This window comes from Puntigrus tetrazona, chromosome 7 (genome assembly GCF_018831695.1).
Source record: "Puntigrus tetrazona isolate hp1 chromosome 7, ASM1883169v1, whole genome shotgun sequence".
NCBI classification, from domain to species: Eukaryota; Metazoa; Chordata; class Actinopteri; order Cypriniformes; family Cyprinidae; genus Puntigrus; species Puntigrus tetrazona.
Genome location: NC_056705.1, coordinates 37,786,452 through 37,800,141, shown reverse-complemented (window position 1 = coordinate 37,800,141; position 13,690 = coordinate 37,786,452). Strand labels below are relative to the sequence as shown.

General features: G+C 42.6%; 1 protein-coding gene across 1 annotated transcript in view; it reads left to right on the top strand.

Moving 5' to 3' along the window:
* zfhx3b (zinc finger homeobox 3b) overlaps positions 1-13,690 on the top strand; it is a 145,506-nt gene that overhangs the window by 73,154 nt on the left and 58,662 nt on the right. The window contains 1 exon segment of the mRNA XM_043243809.1: positions 9,693-9,924. Within this exon segment, the coding sequence (XP_043099744.1) occupies positions 9,693-9,924 (232 nt within the window).

The following is a 13,690-nucleotide window of genomic DNA, read 5'->3' as shown; positions in this document are numbered from 1 at the left end:
TGCCTCCAGCCGCTCGACGCACATGCAGTGCAAAGTGAAGTGACACAGAAACTCGAGCCGGAGGAGGGCCTCTCTTTTAGCGGCGTGCTCAGGCCCGCTTTCTAGCAGTCTCACACACTGTCACCATGCACCTGCGACGCTGTTTGCACGCTCAATGAGTTCAAAATCAAAACAAGGTTGGATCCGGTGCCAGCTAATGCCATTGTGCCATATTTTAAGGACCTCTGCTCTTTAGTGAGTAACAGCTTCTTGTTTTTGTTGGCACCTAAACTGGCTGCAAATCTCATAAGGAGGGCACTCTTCCACAACATTTAATACATTAAAGGAGTAACTTTAGTGGCTTAGTGCGATCCTGCTACTAACGTTCAATGTACATTAAGAGCGATACATAGCTTTGCTGTGCTGACACAGAAGCTGTGCCCGAAATTAAATGCCTCCAAATGGGCAGCCATCGGCACAACCTCTACAATGACACGGGGACTGATGGCGTGAGCAAGTTATTTTGGGACTCGCATATAGAGGTCCTTCAGAGGGCCCTGTACAGTATCTGTATTAAAGCAACGGAACTGCCTCCAATTAGACCTGGGCCTTTTTTGATTTTAGTGATAACGACCATATCTCAGCTGTAATTATGCTGGACTTGGAATGATGAGGGCTTAGGTTATCGATCCACTATTGATCACTCTGATCAATGAGCACTTTGTTTCTTTTTTTATGGAAAGTGAAGTTGTATTTCTTCTTTCCTTTGCAAGCTAATGAGTCGGCGATGATGACGGGTCCCATAAAGAGCTCTATTTTTTCAGCACCCCCCTGTGTATTCTGCTTAAAGAAAGAAGAACGAGATTATGGGATGGACAGGTGAGCCTCTCCCAAAGAGGTCCATTTTTTAACACAAGCGCTCAGCCTCCTTTGGGCATAGGCTAGAGGCCAGGGTTTAAAAAGTACTTGTTTCAAATTCATGTCTTGCTGAAGGGCAAAACATACACTGCTTCAGGGGAGTACTATTTTAATTTATTCATTTATTTATGTATTTTTTATTTATTTATTTTTGAGATGCTACACATCCTGATAGTATAGACATTTTATAGTTGTGTAAACCTGCATAGCAGTGCATAGCCTGCATGCGTATTTAAAAAAGGACTAAATCTGAAACACTAATAATACAAATAATAATATAAAGTATTAATTACTCATGTAATATTCATTTCATGCAGTCTAAGCTAAAACTGTGCTTTATGAACAACAGATTGCACACCGTATGTTTTGTTTCCCACAATATTTAGGCATCGTGTGTTTAGGTTAATGACACTAATTAACAAGTTAATTTGCTCCGATAAAGTGACAAGTACAAAATAGCTCTCTATACCAGGCCATTGGGAGTTTAATGCTCTTTATACAGTTGGTAGAAGTCAAAGCAATTGAGTAAAGGCAAACAAAGTGTATCTTTAGAAACAGAGAGAGAGAGCCACTAGAAATGGATAGGTGCTCAAAGTTTGTGTTACCACTACACTGACCTCAGCCACTCAGAATGCGTATGTGCTATGCAAATAAGCTTCCAAAAGTAACCACCCCCAGCCCGCCCCCGCTCGTTCATTTGCATGTTAAGAAGGTGAGAACTCTTAGGGCCTGTTGCGCCATTGTAGGCCCAACGCAGCTAATAAAAGCCAGGCCCTTTAAGCTGAGCTTAAATATTTACTCTGGCACAGGGCCATGATCAGGCCCTCTCATTACGCCAGTCCTGTGGGTGAAGGTGAAGCCGGGCAGATGAGAGGGGGGCAGAGCCTGGCAACTCAAACATTTCCTCATCGGAGACCAGTTCAAACACACCACGCTGCCGACTCCAGACTGCCCTTTGTGAATTTTAGAAAAGAGAACAAGGAAGAGGGTAGCATTCTTACCGCCTCATAACCTAGCCTGAAGCATCAACCAATTATGTGGTGATGAAATATTCAAGCAGACTAACAAGGAACGCTGGAGGTGAAAGCTAGATAATACAATCCTGAGGAGTTAATACCGTGGAGTGTCCTTTTCATCCCGTCTATGGCTTTTTTAGTATAAGGGTTTGTTCACCTGGGTTGGGTATTTGATAACTTGTGGGTTATCGGTGATTATAATGACCTTGACTCTAATATTCATCATTCAAGATCCTTCTGTGATACATTAGATATGTGTTCTGGAAATAAACAGTAGTTTGCTTTGTAGACTAATTTTGTGTTATACCTACCCATATAGATAAACAAAAATGCAGTTTTTGATTTGTACCCGCATTATCTGTAGACCAGCTGCCACCACTTATTTTTTTTTAGTCCAAAAGGTTTTTTATAACAATGGATACAATGTCAAGTTACACTTAAAATACTCAGAAATACAAGATGACTCATTTTGTATCTCCAGCAGTGTTTTCGTATTTGTCTTTGTGAAAGAGACTTGCAGGTAGGCTGTTTTTTTTTTCTTTCTTACAAATTCTATTCTTGCTAGATCACCAGAACAAGTCATGTGTTTTCAGCTAATATAACAAATAAGACATCATTGAACGGTCTAAGTACCTCTGAATGTCTCTCGATTGATCGTGTCTGTCTCCTGTCTGCATGCCCCGAGACATGCACAGAATTCTTTCACTGTCCCGTCCTAATAATTAGCAATACCATCTCTTACCAAAATGGAGGGTTAGTTATGGGAAGCGTGCTGGAGGTTGCGGGGGTAGGAGGATCCGTACAGGTCCTAAACTGCCCTCCTAAATTTCCAGATGGCACCAGGCGGCCGCAGATGTCTAGGGACAGTTGGAACAGCTGTGCATGTTGCCCCTAGAGCTCCACACAGCTGTCGCCTCCTGCAGGCAGAGTTATTGTACTACGGGGCTGGATGCAGCTTGACGCTACAGGGCTTGCATTCATAAAAACAACGGGAGGCTAAGCTGTTAATTAGCTCTTCATGGTGGAAGGCGACGTCTAGCGATTAATATAGTTTTGCAACTCTTTTTGTTTAACCCAACCCTGGATTAAACTTAATTTCCTGCTCGATCTCTGAGTCACCTACTGTAAAATGTGCTTGTTGTACAAGTAAAATACATTGGTTTTGACTCCCATTATGCATATATTCCTGCTCTTATTGGTAAAGGCCCTGGAGGGCATTGCCATTGCCGTATTATCACCGATCTGGGTATTGATATCTCCACCGCCACAATCCCTTCTATAGAGTTCCCTTGCTCTCTCTTGCTTTCTCACCCAGACCGATTCACCCAATGAATTATGTGGACACATTGATCAGCTGATTGAGAACCATTGTTTGGAAATGCAGGGGCATTACTGGAGGAAGGATTACCCTATGCTTGTTTTGCACCAGTGTATGCGAGAGGGTATTATTTAACTGCTTGTCACTACACCCTCCCTCTAACCGCTATTGCTTTTTACTCAAAGACACAAAGAAACATACACAAACGAGCGTACGCATAATCAACACAAGCTAAATGACTGCAGGCATTGATTGCCTTCTTTCTACAATTATGTTCCTATTGTTTACTTTCTAGCTGCTTATTTATTCCAAAGGAATTCAATAATTATTGCTTTATTTACTGTTAAAGTGCACTGGGGTGGTATAAGCTGCTGGAGAGGATTGTTTTAAGGCCTCCATTTCTGTTTTTCACCCTTGTTCTTTTTCAATGCACATGTACAGTAATCCATCCAAACCGGTCCAATCTATGACATGGGACTGTATCAGAATTTTTACCAAACTTTTTTAAATCACTGCATCACATCTGGAACATGACTTGTAATAACTTGGTAAAGTTTAGGACAGATAAATCACAAACAAGATCACTTTAATGTCACAATTGTATCTCCTAGACAGAGATTAAACCGATATTGACTTCTCTCCCCAGTCAGTGTGAGAACAATGTCACAAATTGTGCTCAGATTGGCCAAGATAGCAAAGTCTTTCATTTAAGAGCCAGAGATTTCAACGCGATCCCAATTAAAACCATCAAAGATCTCAATTTCTAATCAAATTCTTCCAAATTATCTGAAGTTTGATATCTACATCAATTCATTTTATTTCATTATATACCTATACTCTCACGTTGTTAACTGTTCCCTCATTTGTTTCTGTGTCTATTCCTTCTTTTTTTTTGGAGAAAAACATCAGAAACAAAGTTGATTCTTGAATAAAACATTACACAGAACTCCATTAACTCCTGAGCTATGAAAGAGCAACATCTGAGCAATAAAAGGTTCCTCTGGGAAGTGAGAGAATGGCTATTCCAGGAGCGCAGAGCAAAGCCATCCTGAAAATATAGCAGAGAGTGAGAGAGGTGCAGGAAGTGGTAGGTATGCAGTTAAGGGGTGGGTACGTGCCGTGTCTCCAGCCACAGCACAGCGTCTGGGCATGTCGCCGCTCGCAGTGGCTAATTTGAACCAGCCGCTGAACTTGGCATCCAGCTCAGCTTCTGTGGTCGCGGTTCTGCTACTCCTTCCACTACTGTTGCAAAGTGAGAAACGAGATAAAGAAAAGTAGAATTACAGAAGGTAAGGAAGGTAAATGAAAGGGCAAACTTTCTTGAAATATCATATATACTGGATTTTGACAACTTTTTTGGGACAGATCGGTTCAGTTTTGTAGAGCAAAGTAACCCCACTCAAGCACACACACATACACACAGGGTGAGATATGAGAAAGGGTGCAGCTTCCCGTCTCATCTCTGCTTGGGTTTTTCTGCCCATTAGGCAAATCCCTTTGTCTCTTCTCAGGATGCAGAGCAGTGATCTCATTGGCTATTATTTAACCAGTGACATCATTAGGCTGGTTACAAAGGTGTCAACGCACTTGACTGTATCCATCAGTATGACATACGACTGAATGTAGTTTAGTTTGCCACCCTTAAGGCACTGGTGTGACCCCATAGCATCATGATATCAATGGATATATAACCTGACATAAAGTGTGTGGCTGGTGGTTTGTAAAGCATTTTGGCTTAGACTGTGGTTTAGTCCAGTTTCTGTAATTTTCCTGTCTCTTGTATCAGTATCAATATGCACGTGTGTCAGGTTTTACCTACAATGTGGTGACTAAATATTTCCATAAGGACAGTAAAACCTAAAATCACTTAGATTTTGACCCCCCGCACCATTCCCTATCAGAATAAATGGCTTAATAAACATGCAAAATGGTTTGTGTTGAGGGTTGAGGTAGGTCTAAAAAATTAGGCAGCTCAGTATTAAAACAGTAGAAATGAATGGAAAGTCCCCACCATGATACACCATGAAAAGCAGATGTATGTATGTGTGTGAGCGAGTATGAGTGGAAATCACCAGGCCTCGCCACTAAGTGCCGAGAATCATTGGGATAATTACAAAGCAATACACATTCAGACACTCTCTGGCTCACTCACAGTGGGAATTCGTCAGCTCTGGGAGAAATTGATAGCTATTTAGCCACTGGATAGTCATCTGTTTTAATGCATTAATTTTGTATTAAGAGCACTGCCAAATTTAATAGTAGAAATAGGGGTTGGATCAAAAGGGGGTCTTGTATATGTGTGTGTGGCTGTACACGCACCACATGCACATTTGTGTAAGGCTTAAGGCCAGAAAAAAAGACTCTATGTGCATTCTCGGCCAGTGTGTACATATATGTATGCAGTCCAATTGCACATACATAACACGTAACAAACAACAATACATGTAGGAACAATAGAGTTACCTTCAAAAGTCTTCAAAAGCGTAGGTTGTTGTAATTCAGGTAGGCAGGGACAATTATGTGGCATGGCGATAGTTTAATGTTGGATAAAATTGCATGCATTCAAATTCAAATTGAAAAAGAACTGACTATTCTGAACTGACTGAGGAAAATCTTTGCTGTTTTCATTAATAACTAATATTTTTTTTCTTTAAATGTATCATGATTATTAAACCATTTTATTAAAAAAAAACTGATAAATGTAGCTTTTGTTGAATAAAATTGTCTGATAGTAGGTCTGACTAAGATGAATAAATGTGACATGATGAAATATTGACTAAATTGAATTATGTTCATCATAAAACTAATCTGTGTGTAAAAATGTACACTTACTATAGAAGACATTTTACACTAATACCTTGTATAGCAGCTATTGCAGTTACATTGAGCATTCATCACAGGCCTGCATATGAATAGCTTACATTTGTGTCCATGTACTTGTGTAGCATATATTGTGAAACTTAGAGCCGCTTTAGCACGATTCCGCTGTGGACCTGAGCATTTGTGGAGGTATGCTGAGTGCCTGCCCTGTATTCGGCTCTCTGGCAGTTAAAGTGGCGATGGGTGTGAAAGGTGTGTGTTTTTTCAGCCCACATAAGTAGATGCTTCTGTAGATCCATGCACAGGAGCAGGTAGGTGTTGAAAGTGATAGCTCTGCGTGATGAGAGCGAAGCAGTAGAGACGCAGTGTTGAGTTGCAACGGGGTGGATGAGGTGGGTCGCCCTTGCTTTTCCTCACCTACACGAGTACAGGGGACTGATTCATCCTCCACTTGGGTCGTTATGTGCATATGTGTGTGAGAGAGAGTAATCAAAACTCCTGTCCAGTAAAGATGGGCCGCACTTGCTGTGCACACGTGCACTCTGTCTTACTCTCTCTCACACACACACACACACACACACACACACACACACATATACTCCCTCCAGCCCACTCAGGTTTCGCTCCACTGCACTTCCCCACAGCTCATGTGCTCTCCTGTAAGTCTGCCATTAACTTCCAGCCAATTAAATGAATTTTGAGTAGTAATGTAAGCCATGCTGACTCTGTGGCCTTCTCTGGCTCCAGGGGCCTGTATGCGGCTGTTCTGGGGCCCCTGCGGAGGGGAGACTTCTCAACAGCACCCTGACCGGCCCCTCCCTGCTCAGTGAACATGACTTTTTCATTAAGCCGCTGAATTCCTGCACTTCAGTTGGAGGTGATTTATCAGCATGGAGCTTCATCTCAGGATCATAGGAAACAGACACGCCGCACACAAGCACTCTCTCATGCGTTATTGTGTTTCACGTTCAGACCCAGGGGTGGGTGGGTGTGTGTGTGTTGGGTGGGAGATTAGGTGTAGAGAGCATCTCAGGGGTCCCTCGTGTGGATGTTTCAGATGAATCGTGGAAATACAGTGTCTGTGTGTTTGTACGAAGAAGGACAGGTCTGTTTGGCCCTCTGGTGTCAGACCTGGAGAGCAATGTATATATCTTTGCTACATGGAAATTATGAATATAAATGAATATTATCTCTTAAGGTGTGTTGGAGAGCCTTGAACCAAGTATTATTGCAATGCAATGTTGGTAAAGGCTCCACGGTGCTTTGGATTAAATATAGTAATTGCACCAAAATTGTAATAGCATAGCGTATGTATCATATGGCTAACATATTTAGCATTAGTTGTGTGGTAGAATGTCTTCGGTTTGGGTAAAGAGGTGATATATTGCTGTTCCCTGGGCTGAGCCAGCTAAGGTTCACCTGTGTAAATCCTGCCCTTTTTATGGGTGCTGTAAAACTCCCCGCATTTTTTTTAAGATCTTTGAAGTTTTGTTCAGGTGTTGTCTTTTTTGCTGAACTTATTTCCACAAAGACGGCTGAAGTATAGACATGCATTTCAGTTCATATATTCTCCTCCTCTCTTATGAAGAAAGAAGAAACTGTGCCATCTCAAAGCACGCAACAGATTGATTTGGTGTTTTATCCAAGCAAATCTGTGACAGATCAGTGTACCTGAGCTCTGATATGCTGCATATGTGTTAGGGAGCGTGAGGTGGAGAAGCGCAGCTCAAGTAAAGCCCAAAACATCCAGCAGCACCTACTCAATGACATCATACCCCCACTTCAAACAGGAAAGGGAGAGAAGGAGAGCAAGAGAGAGCGTGAGGAGAAAGACAGAGCCTTTTACGATCACCTAATAACTCCATTACATGGAGCTGAGGGGCACACACAAAAAGCAAAAACCCATTCCTGGAAGTCAGTGGCCCTAATGCACATCTTAGGTATACCAGGGTGACATATGATACCAGCACCACAATTGCCTTGAAAAAAAAATCCCTTATAGCAATGTTACCCGAAAATTAAATATTACCAGAGAAGGAGAACATTTCAGGGAACATAATATTTTTTTCCTCTCTCACTGTTGTCAACACCTGATGTGGCCTTAATTGGGTTAAAAATCTAATGTTACTCTGGCTTTGTGCATCCGAAGCCGATGGAAACGCATCTCATCTCTGCGCTGCAGGGCAAAGCCAACTCAGCCGCGTCTTAATGAATCAATTTGTTTTCCCCGACCTTTGTCAGGGTTTGGGGGTGGTCTGTGCAGGAGATTAAGAGCTTCTCCAGAAGAGAGAAAATACATGTTTCGCCAGGCAAAAAAGCAGAGATATTTTTACAGATTTGCATCATCTCCTTCATGCCGCAATTTAGTTGCTTTTTTCGTGACTCATGTAACAAAGGAAAGGTAAACAGCAAGTCCAGGGTAAAAATGAATATAAGAAAGATGCACATATTTAATCACATCAACATAGTTGGTCTTTTTATATATGGACTTACTGTGAAGAGCGGACAGGAAATGATGAACAGAGGTGATTGGAAATGTTATGAGATTTTTAACTCACGTTGCCCCTTAAAGCACCTCAGCTGAAATGCTATCTGCTGGCCATGGCTCCAATCATCTTATGTGTTTTGAGTATTAAAGTTACCAGTGACCTTCATGCACTATAGTCATATAATGTTCTTGAACAGAGAAAGGTTATTTGTTTCCCTTGTTTTACACTGAGTGTGGACAGTAGGTGTGCATATTGTCTAGCTATAAATCTGTCACTCTACATATACAAACATAATTCACCAAAGACATGATGGCCATGAAGAATGAATAACTGAGAAATGCCATTGATTAACACCGGCAGTATTCATAAAAGTTGCTTGTGAAGCTTATAAAACAATCATGACTTGAAAGAAGACATGAATCAAGGTTAGTCAAGATGTATTAGTAAGAGCTTTCAGCATACATACACAGGTGATAACTAGGGACTAGCAGTCAGATCTATAGACCTGCAATGCCTGTATTGTGTCGGTCTTGTCTCATTGATTAGGTGTGGTGTGCTCAATGAACAGAGACTCAGCTCGGGATTGTTGTGTTACCGTTGGGTGTGCGGTGTGGTTGGCTTGTTTTGAGTTTGTGGATCGTAGCACATATCTCTGGTCCCCCCAAGGATCTCTATACCCTCTTCTGGATATGGTCAGAGCTCCCCACCGCCGCCCCATCTCTCTCGCTTTGCCTCGCTCTCAGCAAAGCAGGATTTGACTCACTGGTGATCAATATTTAGCATCCCATGCGTGAAACAGGCAGATGTTTGGAGTTTCCTTTTCAGAGACGAAAGACTTCTCTTGAGTGAAAGGGATCAATGCATTTTCCTCAGTGTGTCCCTGCTCAAGCTCTTCCTGTAGATGCTGACATGCTCCTCTCATCTGCCTCACCACCCCCCGTGACGCCAATGTCCCTCCTCTGTCTTGTTAGCACACAGAGACACACACTTACGCTAAGGTCCAGAGACCAGCGTACTGTTGATGAATGACGTTGACTTTGTGTTAGACAACAGAGTCCTGATTGGTAATTGATTTATTCATTTGTAAATGGCATTAGGTATCCCGTTCATTGAAACCCCATGCTAACTCTCTTGTTCATTCTCTCACTACAGCATTTGCAGCAGCACGAGAACGCTGTGGAGGGCGAGTCGTGCTACTACCACTGTGTCCTGTGTAACTACTCCACCAAGGCCAAGTTGAACCTCATCCAACATGTCCGTTCCATGAAGCACCAGCGCAGCGAAAGCCTGAGGAAGCTGCAGCGCCTGCAGAAGGGCTTGCCTGAGGAAGAGGAGGAGTTGAGTGCCATCTTCACCATTCGCAAATGTCCTTCTGCCGACACTGGTAAGGAGTAAAAGAATACAAGTTTGTATGCTCATCTGATCTTCATGGCGTTCCCCTCTTTCGAAACTAAGAGTGGAAAATTCCCACTCCATTCATAATTCAGACTTGATAATTGATAGACACTGCTTTGTAAATAGACTACAATGTTCATTGTAGTGTGGTTTCAGATCCGGTTACCCATAGAGCAGATAATCACCTGGTCGTGCCACATTTGGGGCACGTGCAGGAGTTAGTAAGATGTTTCTAAGTCAAAGAGCACAGTGCATCTTGAGCCCCTCGGCTATGCCTATTACATCACTGCCGTGGCTCCGTGCTCTGCTGATGACTGATAAGACGAGAGGACGACAAGTGTCCTAAGGACAATGGCGATCTGGCACAGCACGTTCATTAATACGAGTACAGTTCTCGTGCTGTTCTGCCATTAAACAAACAATCATAGATGCCATTAGGCTCCGAATGGCGAGGGGAGGGGGCGGCAAAAACAAAAGGCGGGGGCCGAGGCCTTAGTTGTGCCATATGTTAGTTCGCCATTAAGACAACAGAGCCGCAGTCAATTAACACACTGTTTCAGCATGGATTTGGTTTTCTAATCATTTTGACTCTTGTGCCCTGACAAAAGACTTTCATTGTGCGTTGCTCCCCTCCCTCCCGTGAGCAAGGCGGCCCGACCGGCTCTTAGTGTCGTGTCGTTGGGGGGAGTGAGAGGGAGAGAGCAAAAGACGGCGGGGGGAGTTGGCCTCTAAAGACGCTTTGTTCCGAGGAGGCAGGGATAATGAAGCCAGCGGCCGGGAAATTGCGCAAAAGGCAGTCACAGATCTGAGGAGAATCATTAGAGAACATATTTAGCCGAGCAATTAAGGACAATTAAGCTTTCTGCTCGCTGCACTCCAAATATGTTAATGACTATAGTACAGTGGACAAGTGAACATGCAAAGGCAATAGGAAGGCCCACTTAGGTTAAAAGGGTGGGGGTGCGGGAGATTTAGAGTGTGTTTCTGGGTAGGTGGAGGTAAAGAGTTCACAAACAAGTCTGGTTTTCTCTCTCTCCCTCGTCCTTTCTCTCTTTTTTGGTTGATGTAGCATTTATTTATATATTTTCTTGGCTAACCTTTGATGTGCGTTAATGGATTCCCTTGTTTGTGAGGCTGGTTGGAGGTTAGGTAATGACTCCTGCAGTAGGGATGTGTGGGCAGAGCAGCATGCAGTCGCTACACACACACACACACACACACATTTGCAACACTCTGCCATCTTTTTTTCTAGTTGCAGCAATCCAGTCATACCCCCTTGACGTCAAATGAGCCAACAACTCACAAACAACACATTATGTCTGCCGTGCGGCACAACTTTTTCCAACTCTTCCAGGATTAGTCAGATGAGATGTTCTTTGTAGTGAGAAATGGCTGCGTTCTTTGATGATGGCTGATTGCATGGCCATGCAAGCTTTTTGATGTATTTAATTACTAGCTTTTTCTAGACTAGATATTATTGAATTTCTGTACCTTCAGGAGGAGAATATGTAGGTGATTAAGGCTGAGGTCTAGCCCAGTGCTGACTGGGAAATGCTGATGAAGGACAAGGTGAGTGTAAATCGACCAGCAGCTCAAAAGGGAGCCAGCCTGCCTCTTATTATCATCTATTGTTTCCTACGCAGACGGAATGAGCGAGAGAGAGGGGTCCCAGCATCCCTGTCCTTTGATAGCTGATACCTGCTAAGTGACGTCAGGATCGGGCCTGAGAGCGCTCTGTTAGGGAGGCTAGGTCTTCAGAGAGGAACCGCTGTCCTAATAGGCTTTGACGCTCTGTTTACCAAACGGAGCGGGCTGCAGTCGGAGCGCTGAACAGCTGATTGATTGCCCTACGGATGCAGGATCAAACTCAAGCTCCTGTCGGCCAAGCCGTGGCGCTCTGCTCAGCTTGAAAACAAGTCCCATCCCTTTAACTAGCAGGCCCAAAGTGTACAGACTCTTTTCAACTCTTGTATGTATAAATAAGTATACATATTTAAAGGTCAGTTAAATGAAATGAGGTGTGTAATAAAGAATGTCAGCCTTCTTCGCCTTCTCCAACTCCCTGCTCAGGCATCTTGTTTGAATTACGCTGATAATGAACATACTTCTTCATCAGCGAGTACGAAACATTGCTAATTCCTCACCGCCATCCGCTGCGCTTATGATCCCGCCCTCCCCCGGACTACCTTTACACTTCTTAATGTCCTGCCCCCCTTATCCAACTGAAACCATTCCCTGATGGTGTAATATTTAATTTCCTCCCTGCTAGCTCTTCTGAGGCACTGGGCTCTTTCTTGTGGTTGAGGCACAGTTGCTAAAGTGGTAGAAGTCTCCCCTGCTTGTTAAAACAAAGCTGGCCCTGGATTTCTGGGTCAGCTAAGCAGCAATTCCCTTGGCTGCTGCCGTGCGGCGTGCAGCTCTGTTGGTGTTAGGTGCTGGGCTTCTTCCCCAAGCAGAGCTCCACTTTCCTACTCCCCAAGTTTCTGACAACCCTGGGCAATGACAATGTGGACTGAGAAATTTTGCATAACCCCTAAATGTAACACTTTATAATAAATACTAAACTGTGCGCTTGATAAAAGATGAAAAATAAACCTCTGCAATTTTTATAGAAAAAAAATACTCTTTTATTTAGGTTTAGTTATTTAGTTCTGCAACCCTTGATCAAGAACAAGACATTTAAAGCTGTATTTATAAACTGCTTACCAATGACAATTAACATTGGTACAATGCTAATTGAAATGAAATGAGAATGAAATATTTACAAATTCTTGTCTAATGATTCAGTGTTTAGTTATTATAAAGTGTTACCCTCTAACTTAAGCTTAAATAGAAAACTGCTATATGAATTGTACCTGAAATCAAGCAGTCTAAACCATCTACGACCAGATTTACTAAACAGGGCAAATAAGCAATAAAATGCAATTCCATAAATGTGCCAATGGGAGGGAAATTCTGCATGTGATTTACTAACACAAATGCAGTCATGCTAATCATGCTTCATAATGACCAGTGCCTGCTTTAAGATGTGCTTTTTGGCCGTTAAATAAATGCCAAAAAGCACATTTTGACGCTTTGCGCTGGTGCAAGTTGTTGGTAAATCTGACACCTATTTTTCAATTGGAGTATGCAGATATTTCCCATGAACTAGGAGGTGCAGCTGCAAACTAAAACTCAAAACTCTTTGCCGAACAATTAGTGTGGAAGTTTATGAATTAAGAGCCCCCAGAAATGTACATTAACCAAGAGATACAGCACTTTAATAGTTCCCAAATTAAGGCTGCAAAACCACCCCTGAGGGAGGTCTTTCGCATCTCTCTCTGTAGAACTGTCACATTCCATTTTCTGGTCATTTGTTAACAATATCAATGAGGATCATTTTTAAAAAAGATCCATACCACTAATTCAGAGAAAGTGTGCCATAGCAGATGCTGTTGATGAAAACAATTGATTGTGGAAATATTGATTAGCGTTGTTTTCAGTTCTGATCCATATGGTGTTATGATATTGTTTTCTCTCAGAACTAACCAAGTTCAGGCTTGATTAAAGTAACCAATCATCCATGAATACATGCCAGCTAAGCATTATTAGGCCCATAACAGACACAAATAAAAGATATTCAATTTTGACGTTAATACATACAGACTACATATCTGTGTGGTGGCGGTGTCTGGGCAAAAAGTGCAGGTGGTTTAGTCTGGGTTTCTGTGCCATTTTTTTTTTTTGTTTGCCCTCTGATTCGCCCACTGAGTGCC